We start from the raw sequence: 17,347 nt of genomic DNA, 5'->3' as shown, positions 1-17,347 counted from the left end.
AAAAGGTAAAATAATAAGACGAAAATTAAAGTTTTATACTCTGATTGAGGATCACTTCACTTAAGAAATTGGCAAATCTATCTTTAAAAATCACAAAAACTATATGATTTTGGTAGTTTGGTGATATAGTACCTTTGAAATAGATACTATTTTCAGAATATATTTGATTTTTTGTTTAAAAATATTAAAAATTAGTTAATGGTTTACTATTATAATAATACCGAAAGGAACGAGATTTGCGTGAAAAATGAAAAATCTAAGCAAAAATCAGCAGCCAAATCTCTTTGAAAGCATCTCGCCCTTCTGTCCTTCACCTCGTTCGCACTTCTCCCTCCCTCTCTCTACCTCTACTGTCTCATAAACCCTCTTGCAGATTTCTATTGCTGTTTTCCCCATTTCCATCGTACAGATCTGCTTCGGATCAAACCCGCAAGCATTTCTTACGCATTTTCATTTTGTTGTGAAGATCATTGTGTAAACAGAAATGGGTGCCTACAGAGCAGACGACGATTATGATTACTTGTTCAAAGTAGTCCTGATCGGGGATTCTGGAGTTGGAAAATCAAATCTTTTGTCGAGATTCACTCGAAACGAGTTCAGTCTTGAGTCCAAATCCACCATCGGCGTTGAATTCGCCACCCGTAGCATTCGTGTTGATGATAAAGTTGTTAAGGCTCAGATTTGGGACACCGCTGGCCAGGAAAGGTACATATCAGATCTCTCTAACGCCCATTTTTATCGATTTCGTATGTAATTGTAGAAATGAAGCATTTATGTAGCATATCGGTTTTGAAATGAGATGGTTTAGATCCGACTGTTCTGTATGCTGCTTCTTTATATGAAGATCGTTCTACTTTAGATCTAGAGTTTGCATTGAAGCTTGATGTCTTCAAAAATTCAAAATGCTTGCTTAAATTCTTAATGTTAAGCGCGTGATTGTCATGGACATAATAAGTTGATCTACTTCGATCAGTCAAATCATCTATCTCCAACTTTAAGTGAACCCTTCTGTATTCGGGTTTACAATTGGAGTAGAAGAGGTAGGATGGATGCATTGTCATGGGTGTCGTAATTGCTATCTTAAAGTTAGTCATTGATTTATTGAGTTTAGTTGAAATGTCTTGATGTGATATAAGTAGCATATAATTCTAAGGCTTTGATCACATTAAATGATGATGCTTATTACACTTCCTAATGATCAAATTATGAACTCAATTCTTAATACACAAAAGCTTTTTATAGATATATCATGATCACAGTTTCATATCTGTCAAAATGACTTTATCCCAATGAAAGTTTGTAGGGTTTAATAACTTTCCAGAAGAAAAGATGAAGATAATCTAATCAAAAGAACATTTTTCTATGCCATTGATTGTTCTTGTTCATATCCCTTCAATCCTTCATGAGTTAGTTCCTTATCAATATAAGTAAATAAAAGAAATGGAAGTTTAGTCTATAACCATATTTTCATATTCTTACATGCTGCTATGATAAGAGGACTTTAGTTTTATTTAATTACTCCCTTAATATTTCTGATGAGACTTGTTCGTTTTTAACACACGCCTAGAAAGACAAATTTGAGGTTGTAGGTTTGTTTTACTAAAAACTTTTGTTCTATTAGTTAAAAAGAAATTTTGGTGGATTAATATTTAAAAAAAAAAACCTTTCTTTTGTTCTCTCTTGATGTGAACAAAAGATGGGTTTATGTTGAGAACACTTTGTTATTGATTCTAAGGTTATTTGCAGTTTTGCACATTTATGCAACAAAAACTTCACCTTTTTCTCAATTCATTCAGAAGTTTCTTTTATCCAAAATATGGAACATTGTATCTGGAATCAAAATATGCAATCATGTTTTATACTTATATCCCATAAATGCTTATTTATTCAACAATGTTTTACTTTTTTACATATTTATGCAACACTGTTTCATTTTTCTTACTCATTTACACTATACTAACTTTTTTTTTACTAATTTATGCAACTGACATGAATTATGCAACCATGAAATGTCATATATTTTCTACAATTTGTTGCATAAATAGGGAAAACCATGAAATGATGTTGCATAAATGCACATTGAACCCTTGATTTTATAGCTATAGTTAATATGATGTATTTTGACCTTCTGGACCAAAGTTTTGTTTGACTTATTGCAGATGAACACTACAACATCCACAATAGGAGCTTTTTCAAGATAAAAAGCTCTTGTAATTTGAAAAAAGCTACAAGAGTAGCTTTTCCAAGTTGCTTGTTAATTAACAATCTTTTCCCATGAGCTTTTTCAATGATTCTGTGGGCCCCATATGTTTTCAACCAATTATAAATCAACTTCTTGTAAAAACAACCCACAAAAAGCTAATTTAAGCTCTCCTATTGTGGATATACAATTAGCCTTTTCATTTGAAACTTTTTCATGAAAAAACTCTCCGATAGTCTCAATATTTTGGGTCAGTTTATAGTTTAATCCCAATATTTTTATTGAACAGAAAAATCCCGATTATCTAATTTTATATGATTTTATAGTTTAATCCCAATATTTTTATTGAACAGAAAAATCCCGATTATCTAATTTTATATGATTTTATAGTTTAATCCTAATATTTTTATTGAACAGAAAAATCCCGATTATCTAATTTTATATGATTTTATAGTTTAATCCCAATATTTTTATTGAACAGAAAAATCCCGATTATCTAATTTTATATGATAATCTGTCATTTTCCATTGAAAAAAATAGAGACCCTTTTGTTAATTTGGGCAAAATATAAAATATTCAGGACTTTTCTGTTGAAAAAATAAAAGTTTGGATTAAACCCGTAAACTGACCCAAAATATTGAGACTTTATCAGAGATTTCCCCTGGAAATAAGGTTTTTCCATTAAGTATTCTGATATCATTTATCCAGACAACACGGTATCCAAACACAGTATTAAAATACCATTTTCTTCTGAAAGGTACCGCGCAATCACAAGCGCATACTACCGAGGCGCGGTCGGCGCCCTACTCGTGTACGACGTGACCCGCCACGTCACCTTCGAAAACGTCTCCCGATGGTTAAAAGAGCTCCGGGACCACACAGACGCCAACATCGTCATAATGCTCGTGGGCAACAAAGCCGATTTGCGCCATTTACGAGCCGTCCAATCAGAGGACGCCACGTCATTCGCGGAAAAAGAACACACGTATTTCATGGAAACCTCGGCACTCGAATCACTAAATGTAGAAGATGCATTCACAGAAGTTCTTACTCAAATTTATCATATTGTTAGCCGGAAGGCTCTAGAAGCCGGAGATGATGCCGCCGCGTTGCCGAAAGGACAGACGATTAATGTGGGCAGCAAGGATGACGTGTCGGCGGTCAAGAAAGGCGGGTGTTGTTCGAGTTAATTTAATGGAAAATTTGATATAAATCATAGTTTTTATTGTTTGGTGAAAATCAAATCAAATCAAATGGATGATTTATGGGGTTATGTTTAATTTGTATTGTTATAATTGATATTTGATAGCGGTCTTCTGAGGAGAATAGGTTTAAATTTCTTTGTGGTTTTTGTTGCATTCAAATTGTAGCAAGATTCTATTGTTATCTATGTATTACGATTGATTATTGTTTAAGTGCATTTATTTCTTTTCCATCGTGGCTTTATGTCTTCCAATTTTTTTTATGTCTTAATAAAGATATAGATCGAGTTGTTTTATTTTGTTTTTCATCCACGTTTAGCCTTTTTGTAACAAATTTAGTTCCATGTCCAAAGGATTGTAAGCCCCATCCCAACGATCGTTCTTACTATCTATACGTACTTATAAATGAACTATATTTTCAAACATGCTATTTGAAAATCGTACTACTATTTAATTTCTTTCTAATAATAATTATAAATTTGTTATAATCTTAAATAAATGCAAAACCTAAATTTTAATCTAAAATTAACTAAACTTGAATATTAAACTAACATTTTTTACTTTTCTTTATAAAATTATGTCTTTAACTTTTAACATATTATACTTATCTTATTAGTTTCGATATGTTTTTGAATGTAAACAATTGTTATTTTAAAGTCCAGCTTTGAATAATATAAAATACTTTAGCTATTAATTTAAATATAACGTTAAAGAGTTCACTTAAATTGAAATTTGAATTAAACTTAAAATAAATTCAAATATTTTTTATAAATAGTTAAATATATAAACTATAGTGTTAAATGCAAAACCTAAATTGCAACCCTAAAATAACTAAAAAAATCTAAAACTATTTTATAATTATTAAGAGTTTCTAAATAAATAGTTTAAAAATAACTTACAACTAAAATAATCAAAAGTAACAATATGTAAAAAATTATATTGTTACCTTCAAAAAGAAAAATAATGTTTGATGTTTTTAAATAATTATAATGATAGAAATTAAAATGTTAAACAAAAAAAATTAAAAATTAATTAATCATGACAAAAATTATAAATAACATTAAACCATATATTATTTTTAATTTTATTTATGAGTAATCCGTGGATAGAACTCATTAAGACGATGGATATTATATACTTTTAATAGATGTCTACGTTGTAATATCATTAAAAATATCAATGTTTAATAACAACTTAGTATAAGAATCATTCTATCAAAATTAACAACAATCTCATTGTTGTAATTATCACACACACACACACACACACACACACACACATATATATATATATATATATATATATATATATATATATATCAACTCTATACTTATATTCAGCACAATGCGTCTAACGTCTGATTCCTGATACGCATTTAATCCATTTATTTATTTATTTTGAAAGAAGGACTCGACGAGTTGCTGGCCCTAATTCGTCGAGTAGAGGTCAGAGTATGCGAGGGATTTTGTGATAACCCGAAATTTCCATTTTGTACAACATACTAAGTCAATAGAAGTCAGAACAGTTACTGTTAATTTTCAGACTATTTGGGATAAGTTTAAGTATTATGTGATTAACACTTTAGGAGATGCCAGGAGAGGGGATGTCCTAGGGCTTATTGTGCAACAAAGACATTTCATACTCCAAGAAATTGGAATTATACGACCCAAACATGGAGTTTGCGGTCCAAAACTATGACAACCCAACGTTTAATCCATTATATAATTTCGTTTCCACTAACGGAATACGTCATCTATAAAAGTTCCGTAATTTGGAGTCATATAATAAATAAATATTTAATTATTTATTTATATTTCATGTGATTATCATTTTAGTAAAAATAAATATAACTCGTTAATGTTAGTTCCATTTAACGAAATAAAGTTATATTATTTTTTCAACCACTTAACCCGGGTAAAAAGTTTAAACCCCGTTAAACTTTAGCATCAGGTAGTCGTGTACCGGGTGCAATACCCGAGGCATATATAAGGAAGGTGAACACCTCTTTGAACTCTTTTACCACTCAAACACTCTCTCTCTCACTACTTTCTCTCTCTAGCTCGTTTTCGGCTCCAAAACCGCAATTTCCGGCTCCCAAACGTAAGATTTTCCTCCCTAACTTGTTCTAAACATGCATCATTGTTATGATAGCTCAAAAATAGTATGAATGGGACATTAACAAGGAGTTTACGGCCTAAGAAACTCCTTAGGCCGTAAACACCCAAAATGTGCCAAAAAGCCCCAAATTTCCTTCTTTTAAGCTTGGATACTAGTTAGGGATTTTACCTAGGAGTGTTTGAGCATCAAAACCATAACTTTTAGGGCATTAAAGAGGGTTTACGGCCCAAGCACATGCTTAGGCCGTAAACACCCTTTTTCCATGTAAAAAGGCCCCAAACACTCTTCCAAATCATTTTAGGCTTGAGATATGATTTAAGGGAATTCCAATTCGAGTTTAGGACAAGTAAAACATCATGCTTGAGGGGTAAACTAGAGTTTATGGCCCAAGCATATGCTTAGACCGTAAACTCCCCTAAACCTCATCAAATGAGGGTTTAAACCCTCTTTTTGGTCTAGTACAATCCCCGAGAACCACTTTTAACCCATAAGACCTCGAATCGATTTTAGGATATGTAAATGTTTTAATAAAAGTATAAGGGGCTAATTTCTTGTAAAACATATATCTCATATGTTAATAGGGTCTTAAAAGGTGTACAAGTCCTTAATTGACACCAAACGCTCAACCGACACTTTCACCCGATTTTCCCGATTTACTCGATTTCAGGTGAGTTCATACCCCTTAAAGAACCTTTTCAACTGTTTTAAATGCTTTAGTGGGGGGATACAAGTCATATGTACAATTTATGGAAATCAATCACACGTGATTTCCAATTCATAGTACAAATCACATGTGATTTATCAATATGCTTTATAAAAGAATTTTACATTTTTACAACTGCTTTGAGAACTAAACTATTTTCAATATCTAAATCCATTCTCTTGTTAAATTGTTATTAAATTATTTTCAAATTGTGTTTAAGTTACTTTTCTTATAAACATGTATCTACACTAATATATTTATATAAGTAAGACTTGAAGGACTTAGGACCAATAGCTCGCCTTATATCCTGTTCTTGTTTGATGTGGTCTTAGGGTATTTGTTATCCGTCCGACTGTCGTTGATTTCTTAGTTATATATCATATATATTAGTGTTAGATATGAAAGTCTTCATACCATACACTACCTTTGTTATTCAAAGGCCGGAAACCATACACTCTAGTTAGCTATAATAGGTATAGCTAAGACTACTACTTGTTACCTCTACTACTGCTATACCCACAATAACGGCTATTACGACAAGTTAATACATGTATAAGAGAACACTCTAAGAACTATACAAAAGATTACTATACTATAATAACGCATGAATCCAGGGTATAACACACTATCTCTCTAAATGACACTCTATTACCACACTATGTGACCAGGACTTTCCGGATGGAAGGCATCACTACACGTATAGATTTATACGGGACAAACACTATTACATCCCGAATGCTAGCTACAGTCCGAGCCGACTAGGCTCAGGGGAGACACTACTTCACTACACTACGCATGACCGAGAAGGTCATCGGGTTCTCTACTACTACACTAGTCTGGTCACCTGAGGGGTTACCCTCTTCACCCAACCTAATACACTAAGACTTGAGTCTAAATTAACATCCCGAAGCAAGTAAATATAAATTACTAATGGAAGATTTCACCACTACTACTGACAACAGGCATAACTTTTCCTTATCCACACTACATACTGGAGATTTACTACTATACTTTAACATCTAAAGGTTTTAAAGGATAAAACTTACATGCAACGCAAAGGATTTCACTTACAACGTACTTTCCGGAAAATATAGGATTTTCTTGGGTTTTCTACTACTTATAAACGTAAATTACAGTTTTTCATACTATAAATTTTAAAACATTTTTATACATCAACCACACTAAATTCTTATGGACTCACCAGCTTTATGCTGATACTCGTTTTCAAAATAACTTGTATCCTCAGGTCAAAGATAGACAGGTACAGGTGCAGCCTTTTGGAGAAGATGGAGCATACAAGATCCATCTCTTATTTTGTTATATTTTTGGTGTCTATTGAAACTTTACAGAACACGCATGTATGTAAACTCACTATGTAAATGAAATGGTTGTATGTTTCTTGTTCTTACTATTATGCAATTGTGATGATACTGTACATGACGTCCTCCACCCCGAAACGTATTCCGCCGTTATCGGTTTTGGGGTGTGATAAAAACCCAAGGGGTATATATATAGTCCTTAGCCATATTTATTCATTTGTTCCATTTCCAACTAGAGAAAAACCCGATTCTCTCTCAAGGATCTTCATGTTTTCATCCCAAATCGTAAGTCCTTCTATCTAAGAGTGTTATAGGGATTGTAATGTGTACTAACATCAAGAAATCACAAGGAAACATCAAGATCAAAGGGTTTACGGCCCAAGAACACCTTGGACCGTAAACCCTTCTTTAAGGGCCAAAAGAGTACCCTAGTCCCTTCCTTTCCTTGTGAAACTAGCCTAGACTCATACCTTAATGTGTATAGGACTTGAAAGCACAAAAATACCATGTCCATGAGAGATTACGGCCGCAATCCCTAAGGAAATTGGTCTTAGGGCCGTGAACTCCTCAAATAGAGGTAAAGTGTACCCTAATCTCTTCCAAGGACTAATCCATCAAGTGAAAACACTTCTAAGGGACATGTAAGGCTTCAAACCATCAAAGGATCATGAGCTTGAGAGATTACGGCCGTAAACTCAAGGGTTTACGACTGTAAACTCATTATGTTATGGTCCTTGGGGAGTAAACTCAAGAAAGGGGTTCTTTGGAACCCTAAACCCAATAGCTTTGTCCTACAACAACTTAGATGCAATCCTTAGGACTTATAACACTTATATAAGGTGTTTAGAATGTTCTAGGATGTCTTAACATTTTCAATTAGTAGTTTAAAGACTAATTGGGTACATATATGTGTGATTATATGTTAACTAGGATCTTTGAGTGTGTATAAGTCTTCACTTGACACTTAGCAATCCTACATCGTTCAGTTCATCCAAACCACCATCTACAGGTGAGTTCATACCCTTAATAAATGTTTTAAATGATTTTAAATTCTTTAATGGGGGGGGGGGAATACAAGTAGAAAACAGCATGTTAATGAATCAATCACATGTGATTTATAACTGTGTTTTCATCCAACTGATTTCACATACTTCAAAATGTGATGCATGAAATGGTTTTCTATCATAAAAATACTTTGTTATCAAATGTATTACTTTTGAAATGTTTATTAAAATGACATCAAGTCATTGTTATTTATTGTTCAAAACTCTTAAATGTCTTACAAAACCATTTTTCATCGTCTTGATCAAAACTATATCTATACACTTATGTTCTTATATGTATGTATTGATATGATAGTTTTCATCCTTCATTCAGTTTCCCACACTCTTGTGTAGCAAGGGTGTATAAACCTTCTTGGACATCAATTACCTTCCAGTAAACTATTATAGGGATAGTTAGGAGATACAAAACATTATTCCTATTACAAGGAATTACACCAGAGTCAGTTCATTCATGAGTCTATACTAAATGCTATATGAAGAGATACACTTACATGGATACTTGTACCTAGATACTATTACATATCATACATGTAGTTTAGTTCTGTCTATCCTAGTACAAAAGGATACTATACGGGACTAACCATTCCGGCACCCACCTGTTAGCAACAGAGGTAATGAACATCTACGGATGCCTACGGTTAATACTTATACTAGCGGTACCTTTACGGGACTAACCATTCCTCCAACCTGCTGTTAGCTACAGAGGAAAATGAATATCTACGAATATTCAAGGTTAATACGTTTCGGCAATCGCGATGTTGTGTTTATCCTAATACAAAATGATAATACTTATATGGCTATATTTTCCCTATTACTTTTATTTTGTGATACATTCAGATAAACGATAAGGTAGACTATATATTGTTAATAGTAGTCATAAAGGGGAAAACTATCTTTGTTACAACAAAACATACAAGTCTTGGTAGAAGACTACTTTCAAAACATACAAGTCTTGGTAGAAGACTACTTTCAAAACATTCGGGTCTTGGTAGAAGACTACTCTTATACTAATAGGAAATATGGGATTTTCTAGGGTTTTCATACTTATATCAAATGTTTCATTCAAAGGTTTACATGGAATTCATAACAGCTTTCCAAAACAGGGCAATGACACTTAAATACTTATGATTTCACCACCTTTATGCTGATATTCGCTTTCAAAATAACTTGTATTCTCAGGTCACCAGTAGACAGGTACGATGACCAGGTTTTGAGAAGACGGAGCACAGACAAGACTCGTCTTTTATTTTGATTACATATTTTGGTGTCTAGTTATAAACAAAGAACACACGTGTATTAAAACTTTATTTTTAATGCAATGGACGATGTTGTTGCTTGTTTACTACTTTACACTGTTATGATACTTCACATGACGTCCTCCACCCATGAACGTTTCCGCCATTCTTGGTTTTGGGGTGTGACAGATTGGTATCAAAGCCCTGTTTATAGTGAATATAGTATATCAACCCATAAAAGATATACTAACTATAAATACATTGGGATTAAAACACTCTGACTAAGAGTTTATACTTTTAAATAATAAAATATATAAGTAAGTATATGTTCCTGCATTCATACTAAAATCGGTGTCACAACGACAAGAACAAAAGTATTACGATTGTTGAATATCACAAGTGAGCCTGGGGATATATGGTCAGTCTTGGGAATGGCATAGCCTGATCAACTATGCTGGTCCGAGGAGCGATTAGCCTATGCCTAAGAATGGTTGTGATGTGGCAACAAGTCTAAAAACTTACCAACACAACCACAAAGAAATACCATAGGGGTATTTGGTCTTACTATAATTATCTTAGTTAGTTCGTCTAGCTAGTTAATTCTTATATCCCTTTTCTCACGTAGATTTTAATGGCTGGATTTCACCACGGCAACCCGTACTTGCCAAACCAAGGCAACGCTGGATGGCTAGAGGACGAACCAGAAGATGATCACCCAATTCCTTTGGATGATCACCATGCTGAGGGTTTTTCTGATAGTTCTGACTCGGAGCCGGAAGTCAACGACCTACCTCCAGCTGCTCAAAACCCAAACCTGAACCCCCGTCCCGCATTTCAAGGACCCACGCCTCTGTGGGCCACGAACTTGAATACATGGAGTCAGGAACAGGGTCAACCTATCCCCTACAATGGAGACAGAAGCTTCTACAACCTCACTGAGGGAGGTTCTGCTGAAAGAGTCTTACCCATCATGGTTTGTAGGATTTCTCAGAACACGATACTGGGTCAATCAACTATCGATCGAGTTTTGGAGATTGACGCCAACTCTGGCGTTAACACAGTCCGCATTCACCAACTAGAGTCTGCTCATGAAAGGACTCTGGTCTGCAATGCAGCTCTGCAGAGAGAACTTGCTGAAACCCAAGCTGAGGTCAGGGAACTTCGAGCTCAGCAAGCGAGAGCTGATAGGCGTATGAGGGACATAGAACACCTACTGTCGGTATCAAGAACTCATGCTAGCAGTTCTCGTTGCCGATAGAATCTCATCGACTCATCTTTTGGATATAACCTAGTTTATGTAAAAACTTTGGTCTAATTTCCTATCTTTGTAAATCTTAGACCCGTTAGGTCTTGATCTAGTCATAGTTCTGTCAAAAATTTTCCTATCTTGGTTGATGAAAGGCCTACTTCTAGGCCATTTTTCCCAAACTTGTTACATCTATAATCCCAGTATTATTGACAGATATCTAATCATATGAAAATTATTATCCAAATGCTATCATCTTCATTCAATCATACTATTCATTGTGTTGTTGGACTATGGAGAGTTAGTCCATGAGTCACTCTCATTATTCATTTATTCTTATCCATGTTGTCATCTTTTAAACGTATACTTAAAAGATGCCGCCACGCAGGAATCCCAGGCGTAACCCAAGTAACGAAACGCCGATACCACCTCCTCCACCTCGTCAACCACCCCAACCACCTCCTCCTTTCGATGCCACTATGTTCCAGGCAGCCTTCACAGCAGCCGTAGCAGCTGCTGTGTCAGCCATCAATGCTCCTATCCCTAGTGGATCGGGAACAGGTGCACATCCCTCCAACCACGGCGAAAGCCATGGCCATCCTCGGGAATGCACCTACAAGGAATTTACGAATGCTAAACCCCGGAACTTCAATGGAACTGGTGGGGTTATGGTCTTAAGGTAATGGATTGAAAAGACGAAAGCGTTCTTTGAAATCTGCGCCTGCCCGAAGGGCAACAAGGTCAAGTTTGCTACTTGTACCTTCTCTGACAGAGCACTAACGTGGTGGAATGGCCATGTTAAGTCTCTGACTATTGTGGTGGCAAATTCCATCAGCTGGGAAAACTTGAAAGCCATGCTGATGAGAGAGTACTGTCCTCAAGGGGAAATACAAAAACTTGAACAGGAACTCTGGGGTCTACAAATGGTTGGTTCCGACATATCAACCTACACAAATAGGTTCTGTGATCTGGCAATCCTATGCCCTGACATTGTTGCTATGGAGAGCAAAAGAATAGAGAGATACATTTGGGGACTGTCGCCCCAGATCTAGTCGAGTGTGTTAGCATCCAAGCCTGCTACTGTCACACCCCAAAACCGGAATGGCGGAAATGTTTGGGGGTGGAGGACGTCATGTCAAGTATCACGAGATATGTATATGGTAAGCAAGTAATGAACAACCATTTCATTTTAGAAAGAAAGTGTTTACAATGTGTGTGTTCACAAAACATAGAAGTCGTAAACAAATAACAAAACAAGACTTGAAGCTGTAATGCTCCATCTTCTAAATTCCCAGCACGAGCACCTTTCTAATAGTCTCCTGAGAATACAAGTTATTTGAAAGAGTTGATCAGCAATTAAGCTGGTGAGTTCATAAGATTTTAGTGATGTGAGTAAGCTGTAAAATGTGGTTGAAAATGTATATGTAAAAGTGATGTAAGCTGTAAGTTCTGTTTTGAAAAGTTCACCTGTTCCTCTAGAAAATCCTATATTTCCTACCTGAATGAAAGTTAAGTAAAATGACACTACAAGCCTTTCTATGGGTACTAAGTGGGTACAAGTTATATATACTTAGAGTAAACAAACAATCGATTATGCGCATCTGCCCCAAGCTCACAACCTAATGGGGAACAGAAAGTAAGGTGGATAGCACACATTCCATTGGTTGTTAGATCGTTGTCATATATAACCCTGGTGTATTCACTTGTTACTCATGGAGTTATTTGAAATGGTTCCTTTATATCTAATGAAAAGTTCTTTAAGAAAACCTATATTCCTTATAGTAAAATAATGACTACGGTGACTACTTTTATAATAGCTTTGTTTATACTGCTATATATAATCTGATATCGAGTAGAAAGTTAATTGGGTGAATCTGCCCTAAGCCCACAATCCAACGGGAACAAGAAGTAAGGCGGAAAACACACATTTAACTATCTATTGGATATTAGTTTTATATATAAACATGGTGTACAAACTAAGGTGTTATAGAGTTACTCACCTAAAGTCTCTAAAACTGTACTGGCATAATAAAATGGATTAAGCCCTTATCTGGGAAATCTCTAGTTTTGTATACCAAAAGTACTGACTTTGAAAAGTAAGTTTTGTACTAGAAAAATTGTGTGTTGACTCTGTGTCCTATGACCTGATCCATACCTGGTACCCTTATGATGACTTAATGTATACTAAGCATATATATATATATATATATATATATATATATATATATATATATAGAGAGAGAGAGAGAGAGAGATTCGGGTAGATAATAGATTGGGTGACCTCATTCCAAGCCCACAATCCAACGAGAACAAGAAGTGAGGCGAAGGGCACACATCCTATTAGCTGTCAGAATCTATTAGTATATATGTATCCTATAGTGTATACATTAAGGAATCATAAAGCTAGCATTATGATCCTAACCTTTAATCATAGCCTTCTACCAAGGCATCTTCTATTCTGTGTTAAATCGGACTATTCCTTTGTCAAATGTAAAAGTATATTCTCCCTAGTTTATAACTATCTTGAATAGAAAATAGATCAACTTTCAAGTGGTACCGACACTTTATGAAAGTAATGGGAAAAGTAAGTACACAGATGTCGTTTATAATGACATGCGGATGTACTAATAACCTAAAAACATATTTGTTTTATTACGGTCATAATGTGAAAGCTAGAACCCCTACTAAATGCTCTCAATGTAAAGAGATTAAGGGAACCAAACGCGACCCTAGCAATTTCTTGCAAGCCGTGTAATTCACATTAAATTTATATGATCATGTATACCCAATATAACTATCACTAATGCGTTAGTGATTCATTGGTATAATTAGATCTTGTTTGTGTGTTCTCATGCTATAGCAACTTAACTTGTTTGTTATGTTCTGTTCTGGTATTGTTTGATTCTCTTCACTGTTTGTTCTGATATGGTATTGATTATTTGTGTGCTTCATTGTACTAGAAGTAATGAATAGCATTCTCCTAAACTATACCTATAATAGTTTACTAATGCTCTACTTGGACTGTTACTGAAAAGACTCATTTCTCTACTTTGTTATGCTTTTACTTTAAAAACAGAGTTTTGTATAACTATAAAGTAACATAACTTTAAACGAGTTTTGAAATGTTTTGACAACTTATAAATAACATAAGTAACATTTTGAAAGATGTTTAACAACAAACATTTACACAATTATCATTGTGTTCAACCTGTATTCCCCCCTTAAAACAGTTAAAATAGTTAAAAGATTCATTACGGGGTATGAACTCACCTGATGTGGGTGATTCAAACGGTTATGCGTGTAAGGATGAGAAGTTCCACGAATGAAGTCCCGAGACACAATAAGTCCTAAATGATATATAAGGACACATATTGACATGAATATAGTGTTTATAAACAACTATATGAAAGGAAACACCTTCCGGGACTAAGAAAAACCTTGACCAAGTGTTGGAATCACATGTGATTCAACAAAGGAAGGTAGAATGACACTCACATGAGTTTACTACCATGGGTTTACATCCCAAGGGAATTTACGGCCGTAAACTCATGGTTACTCATGTGTAAGTGCAAGTTTGAAGGCTATAGATGTTTTAGGGACCTTAGCTCTACCTTAGGATGAAGAAGACCACTTTCTTTGAAGCTATTGGGGTGTTCACGGACATAATGAGTTTACAACCGTAAACTCATGGCCATTTATGTTTATGAGGGTTTTTTAGGGTCCTAAAAGTCATAATGAAGCATCCTAACTTCATTTCTAAGCCATAGGAAGTGTTTGTGGCATCAAAACACCCCTAACTTGAGTTTTCGGCCCATGGACCATTTTGGCATGTGTTTGCGGCCGTAATCACCTATGGGTGATGGTATTTTGATTGCTTTGAGTCCTAAACACATCAAGGTAAAGTGCTAGGCTAGTCTCTAGGCTTAAGGAAGGAATTTGGGGCATCTTTGCACCATAAAAGGGAGTTCACGGCCCAAGAACATCCTTAGCCGTGAACTCTCTTCTAACCCTTGTTTCTTGATGTTTCTAAGGTCTAGACATGTGTAACCTAGTGTACAACAAGTTAGAAGAAGAGTGCTTACGATATAGGAGCTTGAACTAGTCGATTTGGGCAAGAACACTAGTGTGTGTTCTTGGTGTTTCTTGAGTATCTAAACAAACATGATTTTCATGGATGAAATCAATGTAAGAAGCTAGTTAATAAGATGTATTAACTAATCAAGCGATAGAAAACTCACTCTTTTGAAGATCTAAGGAAGAAGGTTGGATGATAGTTGAGAGAGAACCAAGGAGAATTGGCCAGGGAATGAGAGAAATGACTTAACATGACCATTTGCCTTATATATGCTCTTGAGTTTACGGCCACATGAGTTTATGGTCGTAAACTCATGGTCTTGTGGCCGTAAACTCACTTAAATGAGGTTAGGGTTCCTTTTGCTATACTATGGTTCTAACGGGTACTTTCTAACACTTATTCCTTAAGTTTATTAGGCTCAAAACTCTTTAGAATGACCTGTAACCAGGCTAGAACTCTGTACTAAATGATTTTGACACTCAGTTGAGTTGACTGACTGAGCTTATAAAATAAATTTTTTTCGGGTTGCCACAGCTACTTTCGACAGTGCCAAGGAGCTAGCACAATCTCTCATAGATCACGGGAAACATCAGAACCCAACAATCCCTGCACCCGGACCCCAAAAGGACAACAACAACAGCAAGAAAAAGGTGTGGAACAAGAGGAAAAGCAGGGCTTTGCAAGAATCCTACAAGAGACAACAACTTGTGGCGATCAATGCTGCCACAGTAACCCCTGTTGTCCCTGCAAACCCCTTACCAGCAAAAACTTATGCTGGAAATCTTCCGAGGTGCAACAAATGCAACTTCCATCATCATGGACCTTGCAAGGAAATGCAGTGCTCTAACTGCAACAGGAAGGGGCATACAACCGGTTTCTGCAATACTCCAGTAGGACCGACCGCCCAAGTTCCTAACGCCAGTGTGGGCCAAGCTTGTTACGGTTGTGGCGAGGTGGGCCACTACAAGAGGAACTACCCTAAGGCAGGGATGGATGGCGGAGTAGGAAGAGTTATGGCCATGGGCCACGAGGAAGCGGTAGCTGATCCTACGATAGTTACTGGTACGTTTCTCCTCGATAACTCACATGCTTGCATACTTTTCGACAGTGGAGCGGAGAAAAGTTTCGTAAGTCATAAAATTACATACCTACTTAAACAAAAACCATGTGCATTAGATAATTCATTCACGGTAGAAATGGAAAACGGGAAAATGGAAAGTACTAATTGCGTATCCATAGGTTGTACTTTAACTTTAGATGGCCATACTTTCAAGATAGACTTCATGCCGGTCCCAATTAAATGTTTCGACGTTATCATCGGCATGGATTGGTTGAGTCTTCTTCGCGCCGACATCATGTGCTTTGAAAAAGCGGTTCGTCTTAACCTTCCTAACAATGAAACCTTAGTTATCTATGGCGACAAACCTAGTACGAGCCTTCGCATCATTTCGTGCATCCAAGCCCAAAAGTGCTTACGAAAGGAATATCATGCCAAACTCCAACCACTCTGACATAGAAAGACTTAAACATGAGGCAACGGCGATGGGTAGAGATGCTCAGTGCTATGAGTGTGAAATCAGCTACAATCCCGGCAAGGCCAATGTGGTAGCAGATACCCTGAGCCGAAAAGAAGAGTTAAAGCCACAAGATGGAAAGACTCACGTGAACATACATTCAAGAGATAGTACGACTGCACGGTGTACCTACATCCATTATCTCTGAACGAGATAGTCGGTTTACTTTAAGTTTTGGCAATCCGTTCAGAAAGCTCTCAGAACTAAGTTGGACTTGAGAACGGCATATCATCCTCAGACTATCGGACAGAGTAAGAGAATTACCCAGACCCAAGAAGACATACTAAGGACATGTGTCATCGATTTCGGAAAATCATGGAACAACCATTTAACCTTGATTGAATCATCATAGACCTGCATTAAGACTACCTCGTTCGAAGCCCTCTACGGTCGCAAGTACAAGACCCCTTCTGTGCTGGACCGAGATTGAGGACGCGCAGCTAGTCAAGAGATCATTTCCCTGAAAGTGCCTTCTCTGGTAGTTAAAATCACTCGTGAAACCGCCGAGAAAATCATCCAGATCCGAGATCGACTGAGAAGCTTCACGAGACAGACAGAATTGTACGCCGATAAACTACGAAAACTTTTTAAATTCTAGATTGGAAATCGTG

The 17,347-nt window shown here is 35.9% G+C and overlaps 1 protein-coding gene across 1 annotated transcript; it reads left to right on the top strand.

Moving 5' to 3' along the window:
- Positions 1-321: 321 nt before the first annotated feature.
- LOC145065547 (ras-related protein RABA1f-like) lies at positions 322-3,633 on the top strand. The gene is made up of 2 exons (XM_079012566.1): positions 322-705; positions 2,958-3,633. The coding sequence occupies exons 1-2, from the start codon at positions 485-487 to the stop codon at positions 3,388-3,390; spliced, it is 654 nt and encodes a 217-aa protein (XP_078868692.1). The 5' UTR covers positions 322-484; the 3' UTR covers positions 3,391-3,633.
- The last annotated feature ends 13,714 nt before the right edge of the window (positions 3,634-17,347 follow it).

This window comes from Lactuca serriola, chromosome 8 (assembly GCF_051521515.1).
Source record: "Lactuca serriola cultivar US96UC23 chromosome 8, Lser_US96UC23_V15, whole genome shotgun sequence".
Lineage (NCBI taxonomy): Eukaryota > Viridiplantae > Streptophyta > Magnoliopsida > Asterales > Asteraceae > Lactuca > Lactuca serriola.
Note: the sequence above shows the minus strand (reverse complement) of the source record. Positions and strands in the feature narration are given on the sequence as shown.